The 20,233-nt window shown below is 42.4% G+C and overlaps 1 protein-coding gene across 4 annotated transcripts in view; it reads right to left on the reverse strand.

Annotated features, from left to right (window-relative positions):
* The window catches only part of Psd3 (pleckstrin and Sec7 domain containing 3), a 508,951-nt gene that overhangs the window by 407,315 nt on the left and 81,403 nt on the right, over positions 1 to 20,233 (reverse strand). For all 4 annotated transcript variants that reach the window (XM_029480436.1, XM_029480438.1, XM_029480437.1 and 1 more), the window contains one exon: positions 11,398 to 12,278. In XM_029480436.1, the coding sequence (XP_029336296.1) occupies positions 11,398 to 12,177 (780 nt within the window). In that variant the 5' untranslated portion in view covers positions 12,178 to 12,278. The remainder of the gene's footprint in view (positions 1 to 11,397; positions 12,279 to 20,233) is intronic.

The raw sequence follows: 20,233 nt of genomic DNA on the forward strand, positions 1-20,233 counted from the left end.
GAACTCAGAAATCCGCCTGCCTCTGCCTCCCGAGTGCTGGGATTAAAGACGTGCGCCACCACGCCCGGCTTGCTTTTTATTTTTAAATTCTCTCTACATGTAGCTTAACTGCATTCATGTCTGTGTACCACTTACATGCCTTACATCCATCAAAGCCAGAAGAGGGTATTGAATCTCGTGAAGCTAGAGTTACACATAGGTGCTGGGAATCAGCTCCTGGTCCTCTGGAAGAACAGCCAGTGCTCTTAACCACTGGACTATCTTACCAGTTTTAGAAGATTCATATTTTAATGCTAAAATATGTATTTTTCATGGCATTGTAATGTTTCACATATATGTAGTTTACTATCTCTAATTTTTCATAACTGGGTAACAGGAAAATTTTCAAGCAAGAAAATTTAATTTTCAGGCTAGATTAGGAATTTGTTCTATATTCAAGTAGTCACATCACTTTGTAATGTGATTCATGGACTTGAGAAAAGCCTCAAAATTAAATGTTCTTCCATTCTTTCACTCCACCCAGCTTTTCCTCCCTTTACCTTCCTTTAAGTCCTTGGCCACTGAAAATCCTCTCTGCACTAACTGGAATTAGGATGGTGAGTTTTCCTTCAAGTTCGAATGTGCAAATGTGACATGCGGTTCTTCCTTTCAGCCACCACTCCCGTGCCTGCTCCCACTGATCATGATATCTAGTAGCAAACTGTCATCTTTATCCAAGCTGTTTTATTCTGTATATGTATTAAAATATCTCTTTGCATATTGTGGTGATTTGAATATGTTTGGTCCATGGGAAGTGGCACTATTAGGAGGTATGGAAGTGTGGAAGTGTGGAGGAAGTGTGTCACTGTGTAGGCAGACGTTGAGGGCTCCTAGTGCTCAAGCATTTCCCAGTGACGAAGAGACAGTCTCTCCTGGCTGCCTTTGGACCAAGACTCTCTGCTCCTTTTCCAGCACCATGTCTGCCTGGATGCTGCTATGCTTTCTGCCATGATTAAAATGGATTGAACCTCTGAACCTGTAAGCCAGCCCCAATTAAATGTTGTCTCTTATAAGAATTGCCTTGGCCATGGTGTCTCTTCCCAGCAATGGGAACCCAAACTAAGACACATATATATTCATCTGTCCTACATAGTAAGGCTACAGAGGTCAGGGAAGGAATATACTATCTTCATGCTTTATAATAAACTTAAACCCGTAAAAATCAATTCAATACTATGTAAAGTAACTAACACAATTATATAATTCTTGCACTCATTTTAATATATAACTTGTAATTAATTTGTTTATCTTATTTTCCTCATATACTATCATGTACAAAGGACAGACAGCTGTCAGTAGTTCACACAACATTGTGAAAAGATGGTGGTGGGGGGCAGTTTGTAGAGACAACAGGAAGGAGATGATCTACTGAAATAGATTGGGAATAAGAAGTGTAGCCAAGCCTAGTGAGCCAGGCCTCTAATCTTAGGAATTTCAAAGCTGCTGCAGGAGGATTGCAGGTTCAAAGTCCAAAATTGAGGCCACCCTGCAGAAATTATTGAAACCCTACCTCAGAAAGGAAAGGTGGTGGAGTGCTTGCCTAGCTTGCATAACCACTGGGGGTCAATCCTTAGCAGGACTCAAATGAATAAATTCTTCAATAGGAAAGGTGGGAAATTTCCACTCGCTTTCTAAAATAGCATGGAAAGCAGGAAAACTTACACAGTTTAACGTATTTGTTTTCTATGTTGTTTCACGCAAGAGCGAAGCTGATTCTTTAGACCAGATCCAGCTGTTGAGGAGACATTTTTCCCAAAGATTATTCACAAAGTAGATTTAGAAAACTAGGTCAAAACGCCCAGCCACAGGGAAACATTACTGTAACTTCCTGGCCACGGGCCCACTTAAGAACTCCTTAAACATAAGCCTAAACCATGAGAAAAATATTTGCAAAAACATCACATGCTTGGTTTATAAGCCCAAAGATGGCTCGAAGAGTTATTCCACTCTATGGTAAATGTAGATTTAAATGACCTATCATAAAGTATGCATGCGTTTGAGCATGTGTGTGTGTGTGTGTGTGTGTATGTGTGTGTAGGTACAGTTATGTGCACTGGTCAATGTCTGGTGTCAATGTTTTTGGCAGCAGTTCACTTTTTTTTCTTTTGGACAGGCTCATTCATTGGCCTGGATCTTGTAAAGTAGGCTAGACTAGCAGGCTAGCTAAGCTAACTAAGCCTCAGGGATCTACCTGTCTCTATTTTCCCAGTGCTGGGATGATCACTGTGTAACACCAGGTCTGGCTTTCCCCATATCAGTTTTAGGGATCCAAACTTATAAGGGATCCAACTTTGCCAACTGGACTCTACCAGTTAATTGATGAATTAAGTAATGCACAAAGTAGCTTACAGAGGAAAATGAAAGAGCTGAAGTTCCTCTGAGTCCTTCAAGTACCTGAAGGCCTCCCACTGGTCCCCATCTCATAAAGGTTCCACTACTTCCCAATAGTGCCAAGCTGGGGAGACCAGGCTTTTAATGTAGAGGACATAAATCCAGACACAAACTGGATTTCTATCCATATTTTGTTTAGTGATTTTGTTCATTGAGACTCATAGTCCTAAAAAGCAAAAGGACCATCTCTAATCAGATAAAATCATGAAAAAAAAATGATCTTTCAGATCTAGAACTATCAACAAAAAACACCCGCTGTTAGAGTGAATTGTTATCACTATAACAATTATCAAATGTGTCATGTAAATAGATAAGGAATGTAAAAAAAATCTCATTACTACTAACAATAAAATAATCCCTAATGATGTTCTGCTACACTCATAGCTCAGCAGCAGCTCAGCCAGTATTAGAGAAACTTCCTCCTGCAGCAGATGGGAACAGACGCAGAGACCTACAGCCAGACAGCATGCAGAGAGAGGAAAACCTTGAAACACATCCCTCTAAATGGGATGTCTCCATCAAATCCCTCCCCTCAGAGCTCAGAAACTGGAGGAAGTGGAGGAGGAAAGAGTGAAAGGGCCAGGGGTGGTGGGGGACACCACAGAACAAGGACCTTGATCAACTATATAAAGCTCACTTGAACTCCCAGAGACTGACGCAGCAAGCACAGGGCTGACCCAATTCTGCACCAGGTCCTCTGTCTGCATATATACAGTTTTCAGTTGAGTATTTGTTGTGGGTTTCCTGTGTGAATAAGTGAGTCTCTGATTCTTGTGCCTTCTTTCATGACTCTTTCCTTTTGCTAATTTGCCTTGTCCAACTTTTGATGTGATCTCTTTTTGTTTTAGTTTATATTCTATTTTGTTATATTTTGTTGCTACCTCCCAGACGCCTGTTTTCTCCTCTTCCTCTTCTTCCTCCTCATCTTCCTCCAGTTCCTCCTATTCCTTCTCCTCTCTCCTTTCTGAAACACAGTCTCATTATATAGCTCTGAGTATCCTGGAACTCACCATGTAGACCAGGCTGGCCCATCTACTTCTGCCTCCCAGGGGCTGGTATTGGATTAAAGAACTGCAGCACTGTGTCTGACTCAAAGCCTGTACTTTTCTAATGAGACACAAGGGGGTGGATCTGGATAGGAGGGAGGGTAGGGAGGAACTGGTAGAAGTAGAGGAACTGACAACTGTAATTAGGATATATTGTATAACAAAAGAATCTATTTTTAATAAAATGGGAAAAAATTATACAAAATATCTTTGAATTACTCATTTTACATATGTATATGCATGGTGCATGTGCTGTGGTGTACATGTGCAATGTGTGTGCATGTGTGTGTGTGGTATGTGTATGTGTATGTACTCACAGCACATACACAAGATCCTGGGAATCCTGGGCAGGTCATCAAGCTAACAGGCTAACTTCTAATTACAGAACCATCTCACCAACACTTTAAAGGGCAAACATATTTTTATTTCTAATAGAATTAATTTTTATTAACATGTTGAAAATAACTTCACTCCTTTCTTCCTCCTTTCTCTCTCACAGTAAGACCTATGATGCTAAGCATGTGTTTTTTAGGTTGAGCAGCTAGAAACTCAACATCTGACTTTTAAATACATTAGTGCTGTAGTCCTTTCTGGCATGTAATTTTCTTTCTGATCCCTACCTGACCTTTTCTTGTTCTTGACTTTTATACTCTTCATCATTTTGTTACTGCTTGTTTTTATTTACTATTTGTAATTTGTGCTATTGTTTAGGGCACTGGATCTTCACCACAAAAGACTGGGAATATACGACTGAATTCTCCTAAGACCCTTCTGCTTATGACATGAGACAAATGGACTGACTTGTCAAAGGTCACTGCACCATACACTTAAGTTGAAGACTCAGTGAAGAATAACCAAGCCTCTTTACAGCTAAAATGACATTTCTAGATGATTTTTTTTTAAAAAAATGTAAGTACTGAAATAGAATGTCCCAGGACTTTTTTTTCTCTTTGTGGCTCACTTTTTTTAATTAAATATTTTTCTTATTTACATTTCAAATGTTATCCCCTTTCCTAGTTTTCTCTCCGAAAATCCCCTATCTCCCCCCCCCACACACACACACACTGCTCCCCAACTCACCCCCCTCCCACTTCCTGGCTCTGGCATTCCCCTATACTGGGGCATAGAACCTTCACAGGACTAAGGGCCTCTTCTCCCACTGATGACCGAGTAGGCCAGGACTTCAATTTCATAATCTTCTAGACCTAGCAGTTAAAAGGTTAATGTAAGCTATACATTTTTAGAAATTGAAAGCCAAAAAAAAAAGACAGTTAAAATATAATCACAGGAAACACACAGCACAAGGGCAGATAAAATGGAGCCACAGCTACAAATGACCATCAATGAGGGTGAGTGACCGTCCTAAAACTGCAGTCTCTCCAGCAGCCAACACCATAAATTATCTGCCTCTCACTGCTTGATGGGCGCCTTTCACTGATATGGTTCAGTTTAAGGAACTGGTGTAAATCAACTCAAGGGAGGCAGTTTTTCTTCACCTCTTTTTGTTCCGGCTTTGGAAACACTGGGTCAGGTGTCCCAGCGAATTGATGTAAGAATGAAGAGACCATATGCAGATTCCATGATAGAGGTCTACCAGCTATCCAACTCTCTTTCACATAAGAACTTATATATGCTCAAGTCTTATAGTATCTTACATTTGCACACCACATACACACACACACACACACACACACACACACCCACAATCTTTAAAGGATAAAAGTTTACTATATAATAATTGTTAGGTCTCAAAATAACTGGAGGACCTATTTAACATATCAAAGCTGACCTGATCCCCAGACTCTCCCAGCATCCCTCAGTCCCTACCTATTACTGGGTATGGCTGACATGCCCTACCCCCTCCCTACCCTAAACTCCAGGCCAGGGACTGGGCTGCCCTTGCTCTAGCTGCTCTTTTCTATATAGTGCAGTCATTTTGGTTACCTGGTCCTTTTTACTTCTACCCTTTACTCTCCTGGCTTTCCCCTCCTCTGTCCTCTCAATGGTCCGGCTCGGGGACAGGCTGGCTCGGGGACAGGCTCACTCTGGACGCTTGCAGCTGTCTCTGCCTCTGGCTATACTCTCTCTTTTATCTATAATAACCCTTTGTTTTTCTTTTCTGCGCCATACCTAGGAGTTATGTTCTTCCTTTTTAATTTCTTCTTTTTTCTCAATAATAAGCACCCAAATAAGGAAACTCATTTATTTACAAATCAAAACAGCAGAACGGGAAATGATTTGAGGCTACACTTTTGTTTTCTTGATGCTATTGTTATGTAGCCTAGGCTGGCTTTGAACTGGAAGCAGTCCTCCAGCCCCAACCTCTTTACTGCTAGGATTACAGGTATGTGGAACCACAGCTGATGCTATCATATTGCTTAATTCAAGGATATACTTTCTTTTCTCTCTTTTTTTTTTAAAGATTTATTTATTAATTTTATGTGAGTACACTGTGGCTCTCTTCAGACATACCAAAAGAGGGCATAAGATCCTATTACAGGTGGTTGTGAGCCACTATGTGGTTGATAGGCATTGAACTCAGGACCTCTGGAAGAACAGTCAGTGCTCTTAACTACTGAGCCATCTCTCTAGCTCCCAAAGATATGATTTCAAAATAATTTTTCTGGAGGTCATAAAATCTGGTGTCCTTAAAATCTGAGAGGATGAGACAAGATATTTGTACAAATTACATTGTAATTTTGTACTGCTCTGAAAGAGACTGGGGACATTCATTAAGCTTGCTACCTATATCTGCCGTTTGTGCCTAAGGTAGGCAGGAGAGACATCTGATTGTACAAACAAAGGTCATTTCTAACACAGAGAGACTTCTCAATATATGGACTTTTGGAGATGTGCCCCTAAAGACTACAGCTCTAATACTGGGTTGTCTGAGATCAGTGAAGTTGGAAGGGGAGAAAGCAAGGCAGGCAGTCTAATCTTCCCACAGAGCAGCCATGGGACTGAGATCCAGAATGAAGGCGTTTGCCCTCCCTTTGCTACTTTGAATTATAAAGAAATCTAGAACCCTTAGGTCTCAGACTCCAGTCTGGTTGCTTTTCCCCATGTCACAGGGACACACAGCTATAAGATAGCCCTGGGTATTCTGTCCTTTGCTTCCTGTAGGTAGACTGAGACACTGAGGTTTGTGTAATTACTCTACAGATGATAGCATTCATCCAACCATCCACAGAACTTTGTGTGAATGTCAAAGGAAGTGAGGAAGAGAGTGTGTTGTCATGGAGATACGAAGGAGGGAAAGTTGAAACCCATTCTGCTATCTCAACCGTTATTTATTCAAGTAATAAATCATGACATCTTTGTCAAAATCAATGTAGCATGAAATGGACTAAAAACAAACCTTGCAATCGAGTCAACACTGTCTTCTGCACACCGGAATCTTCTAAAAGGAATGCTCCATTGCACAGTTGGCTCTGTCACTGTTAACATTTCGATATGAGCACTTGTGCGTGCTTTCTCTTTGTTCAAATTCCTTCTTAAAATTCAGCATTAATCACCAAGGTAGATTAAAATAGACACAGCAGAATCTACGGTACCATTGCATGGGTAGAATAGTTCCTAAACTTATGACAGGCCAGAAAAATGAACCAAGCTTGAGGAAGGAAGGAATACTTCTCAGAGAAGGGAAATGACAATTTCCTGGGACATTAAATAGTCCAAGGCTCAGGGGTCGGTCTTCAAAGCGATTTCATTCTAGCTAAAATCTGGTCAGAAAAAGAAACATCCATGTAGGATCTGACAGCTGGCAACACAGGCCCTGACATTCTGTGATGGGAACTGAGGCTCCACACAACTTTTAGCTCCACACTGGAGCCACAGTGTTCCCATAGAAAGGTATGCCCTTTCTGTAGGGAACTTTTCTACAATGAGGTTAACTGAGAGGATAACGAATCTTTAGAGACAAGTAAGGTGTACTAGATGAAGTGAAATTGTGTTGGTCTTTGATCTCAGGAGGCACTTTCTCTTCCCTTTCCAGATTCATGGATTCATAGTTACCACAGAGTTGCAAAGCCCTCAGAGAGCCCAGGACATGAGCTAGCTTTGCTCAGGAACTCATCAGAGGCCATGGGTCCAGTTTATTGACAGAACCACAGCTTTTAAAATTTAGGTTTTATTCCTTTTCTTAATCTCTTGGATTCCAGCACATATTACCTTTTATCTGATTAAAAACTTTCTACCAAAAATCTAGTGTGCTTTATAGACTTGTAGTTGAAACATTGGTTTCATCTCAAGGAGTAATGATGTAAAAATAGAGAATTAAAACTATTTCCTGTAGTCTCCTATGACAGGCTCTGACTATTAGAAAATCTCCTGCCTTCTGTTTCTGTCATTGGAATGTGCTGGTTAATCCTCTATTATTCCCATGTCTGTCTTGCTTATCCACATGCTGTTTCCTAAACCATGAACCCTCCTAGAAGCTGGTAAAGAAAACTCAGAAAGCTGATTGGAATTGAGTTCCTATTGTGAGAGAGCAAGGGAGAAAAGACAAAGACAAAAACAAAAACAAAAACAAAAACAAAAACAAAACAACAAGCCCCAGAGAGTTCTGGTTTTTGAGAAACTTGAACTTAGATGACCTTTTGTGGGATTTGTAAATGGTATTTGGGGGACAGAATTTTGTACTTATACATAGTCACTGCTATTTTAGAATACAACGTGTAAGATATGAATACTATTTTTATATATCTGTAAACTATAGAAATGATTATTGAGTTGTTGGTTTTCCCATACCCTCTTGGGAATAATGTCTGTTATCCTTTGGTGTCTTTAGCCCCAAACTTGGGTGTAATGTGCACAGTTCCTTGTCCTCCACTAAGGGGCAGTATAACATGGAGTAGAAGGCAAGGTGAGGTCAGGCTCTGGCATAGACTCTGGACTTTTCCAATTTACTCTTCCAGAATAGCCACGGGCATGTGAAGGAACTCTGCCGGCATCACCATGAGCCACAGCCCCACCTTCTCCCGACCCAGACAGCTGGTGGCGCTGAGTGATGCAATGCTCAGTTAGATTTGATAGTCCTCAGCCCTTCACCCACTCTTCCACCACAGAAATTAGTATGTTGTCAACCAAAGGCTGCAGGTTACCTTCCACCAGAATATCCCCAGCTGTAGAGGTCAGGAAACAACAAGGCTAAGGGAAACCTGGACTCTGGGTAGATGACTTGACAGTCCTAAGCTACCACATCCTAGCTGTGGGCCCTACCAAACTGCTGACCATCCTCAAGCATCATCCCTTATCTAGGATTTGGGAATGCTCTCATAGCAGGGAGAATAGCACATGGAAGCTGTCTAGGTCACAGAGTGAGAGGACTAGAACTAACTTCTTTTTACTAGTTCCCAGTCATCCTACATCTGAAGATCCAGGTGACTTGATGAGCTGCACTCATTCCTTATAGTCAGAGGATGCATGCCAACATTCACGCTAGAGCCTGGGGGATGAAACCTCAAGAGAATCTATTTGGCCGTTTGTACTACTGCAAACTTCTTATTCTTGACATGCAATTTGTTTTCCCTGGGAAAGTTGACACAAGGACCTCAACTCTTCAACATGCACATAGGAGTGAGAGGACTTTACTACATGTCATCACCTGAGATGTAATTGTTGTATTCTTCCTTACTACATCAATTATAAGATCCCACTGTGAGTCATCTGGGTCTTAGCTTTTGTAGTTGATTGAACAAGAAATTGCTTAAATCAGTTTTTGTATGTTCATAAAGGTAAATTCTCAAACATGAAACTACTAAGCACTTCACAGGATATTTCATATTGTGGGTGATGAGGGATAACCAGGGTTGGACATAGGAAAAACTATCTTTGTTGATTTAAACAAACAAACAAACAAACAAGCAATACAACAATAACACCCATCCCCACCAAACACATAGCCTGAGGCTGGACCACCTGACTAATGACACTTGTAAAGCCTTTAAGGGATTTGTAGATCTGAAGGAATGGATTTCACAATTCCTGTGATAAGCTTTCGTAGTCCCATTCTCTGACTGGACTCTGGAAACACCCTGCCTACTCTCCATCCCTTCTCTAGTCTTCCTTAATGTCACATTTGTCTTCACTCTCCTCTTCTTCCCCTCAAGACAGATCTACTGTTAGGGCTGTAAGTCAGTGATATGGTACTTGTCCAGCATGGGAAAGACCTTTGGTTCAATGCTTAGTGCCACAAGATTTTAAAAAATGAAGACAGGTACTTGAGAACAGAAATGTTTGTGTATAACAACTGCAAAACAAGGGATATTGTTGCTTTCAAGATAGGGGAAACTGAGGCTCTATTCTGATGGTTTTCTTACAGTTAGGACTTAGACTTGAGATATCCATTCCCCCTAGGAATTTTGTAACCTTTAGTTTAGGTAGGTCAAATATCTGGGTGGGGGTGGGGGGGTCCATTCACTAAGGAAGCGAAAATAAGACTTCTACTGCTGGGCCACATTTTTGGGCCAACTTCCAAAGAACTTTTCCCCAGAGAACTGGCCACAGATCTGAAGCTTGGGCCTATGTTCCAAAGACCAGAGGGAAGAAAATCAGAGGTGAGCAGAATCAAAGTCCATAGATAACTGCTGTGTGACCCTATATCCAGAGATTGGGCTATGATGCACAAATGTCCTGTCTCCTAAATCTCTACAGGAAGAGAGATATAAAAACTTAAATGGAATGTGAGCTATTTCTTAAGGAAGTATGCTCCAGTTGCTTCTGGCCACAGAGAACTTGGACTCATCCTTAATTGTGACTTTGTAGGCTCTCTGACTGAAAGAGCAATGATAAGGCAGGTCGTGTGCAAAAGCAGTCAGGAGACAGGCACAGGATCCAGATGGAGCTGGCCACCTCCCAGCTCTCAGAAGGCTACTGTGAATTTCATTGAACTCTCCTATGGCTTCCCTGAAAGCTCCTTTCATGTCCGCCCTCTACAGACAGCGTACCTTTCTTCTAGCTCATGCCACTAATCCTCACATAGAGACTCAGTTTTACCCAATCCACACTTTCCAAATGTACAGTATAACAAGACAACCACACCACTGGGAAAGGAAAAAAAAACCTTTTAAATTCTGTTCACCCTTCTTTCAAGTGATGCACCTGAACTCACTGAAGAGGATAGACATCATGAGATAGCATAATGGGAAGGGTGGTCCAAAGATGCAGGAAGCTTATACATCACAGCATGGGTATGATCAAGAGGAGAGCCTACAAGGACCCAAAGGTACCCTGAATGCCACATGGGGCCACCTCTCACTTCCTGATGGAGGCACAGACTTGTGTCCAGGACTGCTCATCCACCTAGTGCCAGGGACAGATGGCAGGTGAATGTGGGCTCTAAAAGTCATATGTTTAAGGGGATCAGTGTTCCAAGGCTGTGCTTCAGTTCTGAAAAATACCACTCCCCACAGAAGCCCCCTCCCCATTTTCCTCAGCAAGACCCTTAAAAACAGGGGTTGCTTTTAGTCTTTTTTTTTTTTTGAAAGGAGGGAGAGGATTTCAGCTTAGCCACACCTTAATTCTCATATCTGAAACTAGAAATACCAACCCCAATTTCTCAGGATGGCTATGAGAATTAACACACGTGAGAAAACAGTATAATGGCTGGCTCCTCTCCCCACCACCATCCCCTGTCTGTGAACCTCCTTGTGGTTCCTTCTGCTCCTCTCTTATAATGTATGCCCTCCCTTACTCAACCTTCCTAGGCAGAAATCTTGAGAAACTGACATCCATTGTCTGCTTTAGCACAGGATGCTAGCAATGGCTGGGAAGGTAGCAGAGTGTGGGAAAGAGCCAAAGGAGTACTATAGCGGAAAGGCACCTCCGCTCCTGAGGTACAGGTGACCTACAAGAGTGGCACAGAGTCAGAATTTCCATTCTGTGCCCTGTATCCAAAATCTAGAGAATCCCAGGTTCTTACCTTGAGAGGCACGGCAGCAGGTGGGGCCAGGCAGCTCTGGCTGATCTGAATGGTTGGGCAATATCTGAAGAGCTGTGCCCTTGTTGCCAGCACTGTGGTACCTATGTCTTCTTCACAGTTCTTTGGGAGTACCTCTTGGTTTACAGTCCCTCTCCTCTGAAGTACCCTTTTGCCCCTGTCAGCTGCATAGGACAGGGTGCTTTGTGGAACTGAGAATTCGATGACATTCCTGGCTTCTGGGTCCATATCCCACAGGTCCTCGTGGGCAGAAATGACTGGCTGGTGCTTCCAGCCTATGGAAGGACTGCTGTTTCCATCATTCAGTGTAGGAGCTGGGCTAGCAAGCCTACATGGCGGTTGTTGTGGTAGGCCAAGTTTCCTAGAAGCAGGGACCAGGCAATGCCTACTATGTGGGGATCCACAAACCCCACTCCTCTTTACATGCAGATTCTGAGATTTCTCTGTTTCTTCCTTCTTTTCCTTCAGCGAGTAGCAATTGAAAGCAGCTGGTCTCAGTGTTCTAGGGCCTTCCCGGGGCAGCAGACTCGAAGGCGATGTAGCTAAGCCCTGCGTACATCTGAAGTTCCAGGGAGCAGAGAAGAAGCTTGTTCTGGGACTTGGGAAAATGTGTCCCTCCTCCAGGCCCCCTGGGGCTGCTGTTGCGACTGCGGTTGCTGGAGAAGGGGCGGGGAGAGTTTGGGTAGCTCGGGTTGGTGGGGGCTGCAGCTGGATGAAAAGGAAGGAAGTTTTCATCTGCTGTGGCTGAGGCTGCTCGGCCATTTCCTCCAAGGGAGCAGAGCCAGTCCTCGCCAGGGTTTCAGACCTCAGTGTCTCAGCAGCTGCAGGCAGACATGACTCAGCCCCATGGTTTTACCATCAGTCTGTGGAAGGAAACAACACACCTTTAGCACCCAGGGGGACTCTTCAATGGGTTGAGGGCCAGAGAATTGTGTTTGCTGGAGAACTGGACTCTGCTCAGAGTCACAAAAGCAAACATTGGTGGAGAACAGCATACAAGTGACAGATGTGTGTGTGTGTGTGTGTGTGTGTGTGAATCAAGACAGCCTTCCATACCTATGTCCAAATGGAATCACGTATTTACCTTTAACTGTTCCTTCTATTGATTAATCCTAAGTTATTTTGACTATTCTTGTGATTTGGAGTATGATCAGAAAGACAGTATGTGGTTTATAAGTGAAACTTTCAGCAAACATTGAGATGGACTTTCCGTCTCCTTTGCCTGTATATGTGAGACAGTTTTGAACAATTGGGACCCTTTATGAAGCTTTGCTTTAAAGGCTACAGTAACTTCAGGGGACCCATGCTGGTAGGTCTCGTGGTCCAGGCCAAAGTATTAAATATTATAGTTTGATGTATTGCTCCCAAAATTCAAACGTTGCTGAAATGACTGAGAGGAGGGACTTCTGAGAGGCCATACGAGTCTGTGTATTCCCCACCACCAGTCCTGTGCGTTTGGATTCTAAAGAGGCTTTTGGGGGAACCCAGATAGTGCTAGCAGTGGCCCTTTTAATTTGTGAACTTATTGCAGCAGTGACAAATATGTCTATTCTAAGTTGTATGAGCTGGAATATGGGAAATGCAGAGAAAAGAGATGATGGTCGGGAGCTGAAGGGAGGGCTGGCTTGGAAAGCCTGTTGTGTAGGAAACCTTCACGAAAATTCCTTAAATATCGGAGTGGGGGGCATCTACTAAAGGAGTGTTGGTCCTGGGTAAGAAGTAGGGGGTAAGAAACAGAGAAATCAGGGTTATTATTGTATATAAACAGCATTTTGACTGAAAAGATAAACTTTGGTGGCAAACATTTCTCCGAGTCTTCCTTCCACTTAGAGAAAACTTCTAATTGTCTCTAAGACTAGCTAATCATTCCTAGTTTACAAGTTTGCTATTGATGTAGGGATTAAATAAATAGTACAAGATGCACAACCAATTCTCAGTAACTATTAGCTGCTACTCTCGGAATGTACCTATATATTTGAAGCTTTGAAGAAATGTGTTCATGCAGCAAAATAATTAAAATATAATATATGTGGATACACACATCCTAATACACGAATGAGCACATATGTATTGTTTTTGCCTATATTAGGTAGCCATTTGCATATTTTTATGCTTTCTGTTTGACAAGACAGGAAAGACTCTAGAACTAGAGGAATTACTGGTGAGAGTCTATCTATCTATCTATCTATCTATCTATCTATCTATCTATCTATAGTCTTTGTGTTGTGATGTGTTGTAATACATAGACACAGACTAGAGGAATTACTGGCGAGAGTCAGCAGTGAATTTGGGATTAGGAGACATGAGCTTGAGTTTTAGAGTAAACATCTATTAAGTGTGATTCACTTTGAACCTCATTGAACTTATTTATAAAACAGCAAAATAAATGTCTATCCTTCCCACTTGACAGAACTCTTTTATAGATCAGATGTGGTAAACTGTATAAGAATAATTTGTAAGTACAAAAATAACACAGGTATGATGCATATATATGACTATGCGTGTATATATATATATACTATATATAGTATATAAAGAATATATATATGTATATATATACATATATATATATATATATAGTCTTTGTGTTGTGATGTGTTGTAATACATAGGCACAGACACAGGTGCATACACACACACACACACACACACACACACACACACCCCTCTATGTATACACTAGGGTTATTTTTTTGAGACAAGATCTCAAATGGTCTAAGCTGGCCTTGTACTAGGATGACCTTAGACTCTCAATATTCCTGCTTCCACCTCTCATCTATAATAAATAATATTATTTGTACTCGTAAACTAAATAATTCTTTGTGGTTTCTATGAAGTGCTGTGGTTTCATTGCTTTGAAAGGATTCTAAGCCAGCTTCCTATTTTCCTGCCACCATTTCAGGATTTACACAATGTAGATAGAAATGCCATAGAACTTAAATGGCACTATGTCTCTTCTAATGGTGATGGTTTCTTTTCCACAGTTCTAGAAAATTAATAAGGTCCTAGAATCTTAACTATGAAGGAGAGGGAGGATGTGAGTATCAAAGTACACTGTTCCCTCATTTCACCTCATGGTAACTTTCTGAAGTGGGCAGAATGGCCACTGGGGATACAGAGAATGTACGGGAATATGGAGTGATTTGCTTCAAGCCATGGAGTTAGTGAAGGCATAAACTGATCCCTCCAACCAGGCACAGATCGTTGCATCCCTTTCTAATGGGAAGACCTCATGTAGACTGTGTTCAGCCTGTGCTTTCTGTGTCTGATCCCCCAGGTCCTGCTTCTGCTGGCCTGGAAGCCTCTTACTCTCTAGGTTTGTTTCCCAAGCATTCCGAGAAACAGTGCATTCCATTTCAACTCAGAGGAGTGATATTGTGCCACCCGGTTCATATCAATTTTCTCAGAGGGTAGTGTTCCCTGTCAGTGTTCTTAGCTCTATTGGAACCCCCTGGAGTTCCTGAGCTCAATTTGAGTCTGCTTTGCTGAGCTTTTATAACTTGGCAGGATCTAAAAGTGGTAGTATCTGGGAAGCTAGTATCTTGAAAACTCCCCATCGTTAAGGATAAAAGAATTATATTTGGAAAGTGATTAGAGAGATAATGCAGAGCTGGTGCTGGGTAAAGGACTGTGAAGAGGTAAAGGAACAGACGGCAAGAGCATAGGGTGTGGAAACAGAATAAAAGATACAACGTAGGAAGTCAGAAATGCAAGAAGCAGCACTGAGTGTTGCTACTCACACCTTACCAAGAAAGCTCCAGACTACTCCAGGATACCCAGCTCACACTCATAACACCCGCCCCCCACCTCTACCAGCGTGTCCACACTCCTCCAGGACTAGAGCTTCCTTCCCCAGTATTAGATACTGTTAGTTTCTTCTAGTGACTTTGATGTAAAAGTGATGCAACTTGATAATAATGGTGACCATAGCTACCATCTTGGTCTCATTGGTCTTCTATTTAAAAATGTCATAGATGGGTTACTTATAAATAACAAAAAGTTAGTTTCAAGGCGAAGTCCAAGATCAGGGTGCTGCCGCATTCTTGACAGATGACTTTTCATTTCAGTCTCACGTGATAGAGAGGGTAAGGACTGGCTGGCTCTCTCTCTCTCTCTCTCTCTCTCTCTCTCTCTCTCTCTCTTCACCCCTCCTTCACTCTCTCCTTTCTCCCACACAACCACCTCTCAATGGCCTGCTTCCTCTCTCCATCACCTATGTCCCCGAGAAGGTGGCATGTATTCCATTTTGTATCACAGGGTTACTGGCACGGCAGTCTGCAGAAGATAAAGCTGCTTTTCCAAAGTGATGCAGAAATCAAGCAGATGCAGATGATGCAGAAATTAAGCAGATGCAGATGATGCAGACATTAAGCAGATGCAGATGATGCAGAAATTAAACAGAGGCAGATAAAGCAGGCACAGGTCTTTAGGCTCTAACAGCTGCTCCTTCCATACTGATTCGCTACATGTTAGCACATCTAGGAGCTACTTTATTTGCCATGGATAGAAATAAGAGATTTGGAGAGAGTCTTTTAGGAAAGCAAAAATTTCACACATCCCTTCCTAAGTCTCAGGGGACATCATGTTCTATGACTCCTCAACCTCATGCATAGTCTTTCCATATTGGCTGGAGTAGCTTTCCTTTTTTTTGTCTCTTCTCAAAAGGCAAGTCCAACATGTCATCATAGATGACACTGTGTCTGGTGCCCCCATTGCTATGATCATTTATGGAAGGACCAGATGGCAACTCTTGGAAAATATTCTAATTAGGAAGTCTTTCATCTCCATTCTGTTTCTATTTCCTTTCCCACCCCTACCCTACCCCATGCACACATTGGCATCTTCTTAGTGAATCTTTTTATTTTAGGTTAATGTGTGCCCACCCTGGCATCTGATCACACAGGGCAATCACATTTGAAGTAAGTGGGAAAATGCTGAGACAGACAGGAACACTGGGCCAAAACGAGATTCAATGCTCTGTTCTGTGTCACGTGTAGATGTCCAGGCTTCACACCCATGTCTTCTGGAGTTCTTTACATGAAGGGGGTAATGGGTTTTAGCAACAGAAGTCCCACAGCTAAGAAGAGATGAGCAGCCCTTTTCTACAGAGAGAGGCTGTGCTGTAGGCCTGAGAGTGAGGGTAAAGGACCAAGGTGGCTGTGCTCCGTGTCACCCAGACTCTCTCTGTCCTTCTCATGCCTTCTAAAGCTCCAGGTTGTCCCCAGTGACTCATTTCACATAGTTGTGAGTTTCCTGGAAACAGCTGTCACAGAACTCTGTTAGATAGATAGGAACTGCTTTAAAAAGCACACCTTATGAGTAGTTCGAAGAAACAAGGGCACCTTTCTGTTCAACTTGCTTATAACTGTAATTTATTATGTGCGTTCCCCCAGGACAAGTCATTCTCACTGGCTATCCAATTCACTCCCCATTAGGCTACAGGGTTAAAGCAGCCAAGCTCCATAGAATTAAAAAAAACAATAGCTAAGACTCTCTTTTTTTAATTAGATATTTTCTTTATTTATATTTCAAATGCTATCCCAAAAGTTCCCTATACCCTCCCCCCCACCCCCTGCTCTCCTACCCACCAACTCCCACTTCTTGGCCCTGGCATCCCCCTGTACTGGGGCATATAAAGTTTGCAAGACCAAGGGGCCTCTCTTCCTAGTGATAGCTGACTAGGCCATCTTCTGATACATATGCACCTAGAAACAGGAGCTCTGGGGGTACTGGTTAGTTCATATTGTTGTTCCACCTATAGGGTTGAAGACCCCTCTAGCTCCTTGGGTACTTTCTCTAGCTGCTCCATTGGGGGCCCTGTGTTCCATCCTTTAGATGACTATGAGCATCCACTTCTGTATTTGCCAGGCACTGGCATAGCCTCACTGGAAACAGCTATATCAGGGTCCTTTCAGCAAAATCTTGCTGGCATATGCAATAGTGTCTGGGTTCTTAACAAGTGACAAAGTCAGCATTGCATCGTCTCTTGTCTGGGCTCTGAAATCTCTGCTGTTTCACTGGAGTGCTTGTCAGAACTGTGCTTGTCTCCCCTTGCTGCTGTCCCATCCTGCATTGCTCACTGAAGCCTATCCAATTAGTTCTATATTTGCTTTTAAGTCATTTGAGGAAGACTCAAACTGGATCATGCTTACTATCAGTGTCCTCACGAGAAAGACCACCATACGCCAAATTGGCCTGAACCTTCCCTGCTTTCTCATGTGTTTCTTCCATGGTTTCTCTACATAGTGATTCTATCCCAGACAGGGCAGCTTCTCGGGCCTCTGCATTTCAGTCATCCCTCTGGTCTCTCCTTCCTTCCTTCCTCTCTAACTAAAAGATACAGTCTCCTGAACCTTGGCAATAGCCTAACATCTATGTGTCACCAGCCACTGCCTCTCGTTAGTCTTCTCTTTCCTAGAACTTTCTGTCAGCCATGTACATTCTGATGCCAACTTTGCTGGGATGGATACAAGGAAGAGGGAAAGCAGGAAGAGAAGCAGGGAAAAAAGCTAAAGCTGTCAACATTTCCCTTTTCTTCACTCAGAGTTATACTTAAAAATCATTCAAGAGATTTTTAACATTGCAAATGTCTCTCATAAGTAAAATATTTGGCTGAGTTATAAACTTAGATTAGAGTTGCATGTTGTTAAATTTTTATATATATTACAGACAAAAAAATTCAGGGAAACACTATCAAACTGTGATGTAGTCAACAGCAGGAGTAGAAACCGATGTAAGAGAGACAAACATGTATAACAAAGTAGTGCTTAAAGATAAGTGACATGGACTTTATGTTGGTGAGCTTTCTTGCTTATAGAATTGAAGGGAGAATTGGGGTTCTTTCTTCACTCTTCACCCTATTTCTTTAAGAAATGAGATGCCTCATTGAACCCAGAGATTGCTGATTGACTAGGCTGTCTAACCAATAAATCTGAGGGACCCTCTTGTGAAGTGGGAACTTTAAGGGTACTTTGGAACATCAGTTGTGTTGGATGGTGTTTTGCTGGGGCAAACATGTGAAGGAGTGTTTTCCTAAAGAGGACACAGATGAAAGACTAAGGCAGACTTGTGAAGGAATGTTTCACTGAAGCAAACACAGGAGAGAGGATGTTCTGCTAAAGCAAACGTATGAAAGAACAGGTGATAAAAAGGTATCAGCACACATGTATTGGTCTGCCTTACATTGCATAGTTGAGCTGAATTTGTCAGAACTCCTTGGACTTGGGCTTATTGGGTACATGTCCTGAGGTGAGGGACATGGAGGACAGATGATATTTGGAGGGTATAAATAAGGCTCAATGGAGTGATGGAGGCAGAGCTTGACTTGCTGGTACATCTAATTGTGCAAGCTTGTGGGTCTCACATTTTTGCTGATCTTTGCTTTCCTGAGAGAGGCACAGCTGAGGACTTCTCCTGAGCTGTTGGTCCCTCCTGCTGATTAGAGCCAAAGCTGAGACCTGGCTGTCTGTGCTAGGTCATGTCACCGCTGTTAACCAGACTCTACCGAACTGGACTGCTGGTATATCCACGAACTGTTTGCCAGTGGATCAAGCTGCAGCTGCCTGCTAACCCATGAACTGAACTGCCTATTTCCTGACAACACAGAGAATAGTTGCTCCAAGGAACCTTCCAAACAGGTCCACTCTCCCCATAGTCTTTTTTTCCTGCTACCTCTGGTGGGTGGTGGACTACAAGGGAGATTAAAGCATTTAAGAACCATCAATAAAAATAGGATTTGAAGAAATGAAAGTTACCTTCCTATCTCTGCCTCTCAGCACTAGGATTATAAACAAACATCACCATATTCAGATAAATATGAGGGCTGGGAATCAGAACTCAGGTCCTCATGCGTATACAGTAAACGAGAACTATTACCAAAAGTATGTCTTTTGGGGGACTACACTTTACCTGGCAAACTCATGTTGAAGAAGGAAAGAGAGAATATGAAGCTAACTTGATCCAGAAGCAGAGAAAACAGGGAAGGCTGAAGCCAGATGTCTACACCACCCTCTGTTGTTGTCTGCTTTTAATGGAACACTTGGCATCTTTGTTGCTGAGGAAAGAACAAAGTTTGTATGGAACGCTCCAGCATGGTGTGGTGAGTCAGGCTGAGCAGCACACGCAGACAGATACAGGCATGAGGCTCCCACTTCCCACGGCCTGGCACCTCAAGTTTTGTCAACTTTAATGGGCTACAGACAGGCTATGAGCATATGTGCTTATCACACATACTCAGCCTTCTAGTGGGAACCTGGAAACAGAAGAAAGGTCTATTTATCTTAAAAGACCATGGTGGCTTAAGAAAGAGTGGGGGACAGAGGACAGACAGCAATACTTGAAAGCAGGACTGTTTGACATCAAAGTGATTTCTACTAGGTTTATTTAGCTGTTTAAGTGATAGGAAATGGCTCTTTGGTCTATTTAACACACATATACATTAGACTTGCATCCTTAGGATTATTTTATCTCCCCTAGGGTCAAAATGGATGTAGAAATCAGAGAATACTAGACTCTTCCATAGGATGAAATGTTAAAAATGCCTGGAGGGCTTCCTGGGCCTTTGGTTCCATAGCTCATTAAGATGTAACACAATTAAAAGTTCTACCCCTGTGACTTCATTTCTTTAGAGTAAATATTGCTTTAGGTAGTGGATTCTCTTTTAACATACTAATTCCTCTGTGGTGTTGTTTAGATCCGGATTGGCCCCCAGAAGTCCAAGGCTCAGTGCCCAGATCATAGGAGGTGTGAGCACTCTAAGAGGTGGGGCCTAGTGGAAAGTCTTCTGGTTATCAGAGGAAGGGATAGAAGGGGTCTTGCCT

The sequence above is a fragment of the Mus caroli genome, chromosome 8 (genome assembly GCF_900094665.2).
Source record: "Mus caroli chromosome 8, CAROLI_EIJ_v1.1, whole genome shotgun sequence".
NCBI classification, from domain to species: domain Eukaryota; kingdom Metazoa; phylum Chordata; class Mammalia; order Rodentia; family Muridae; genus Mus; species Mus caroli.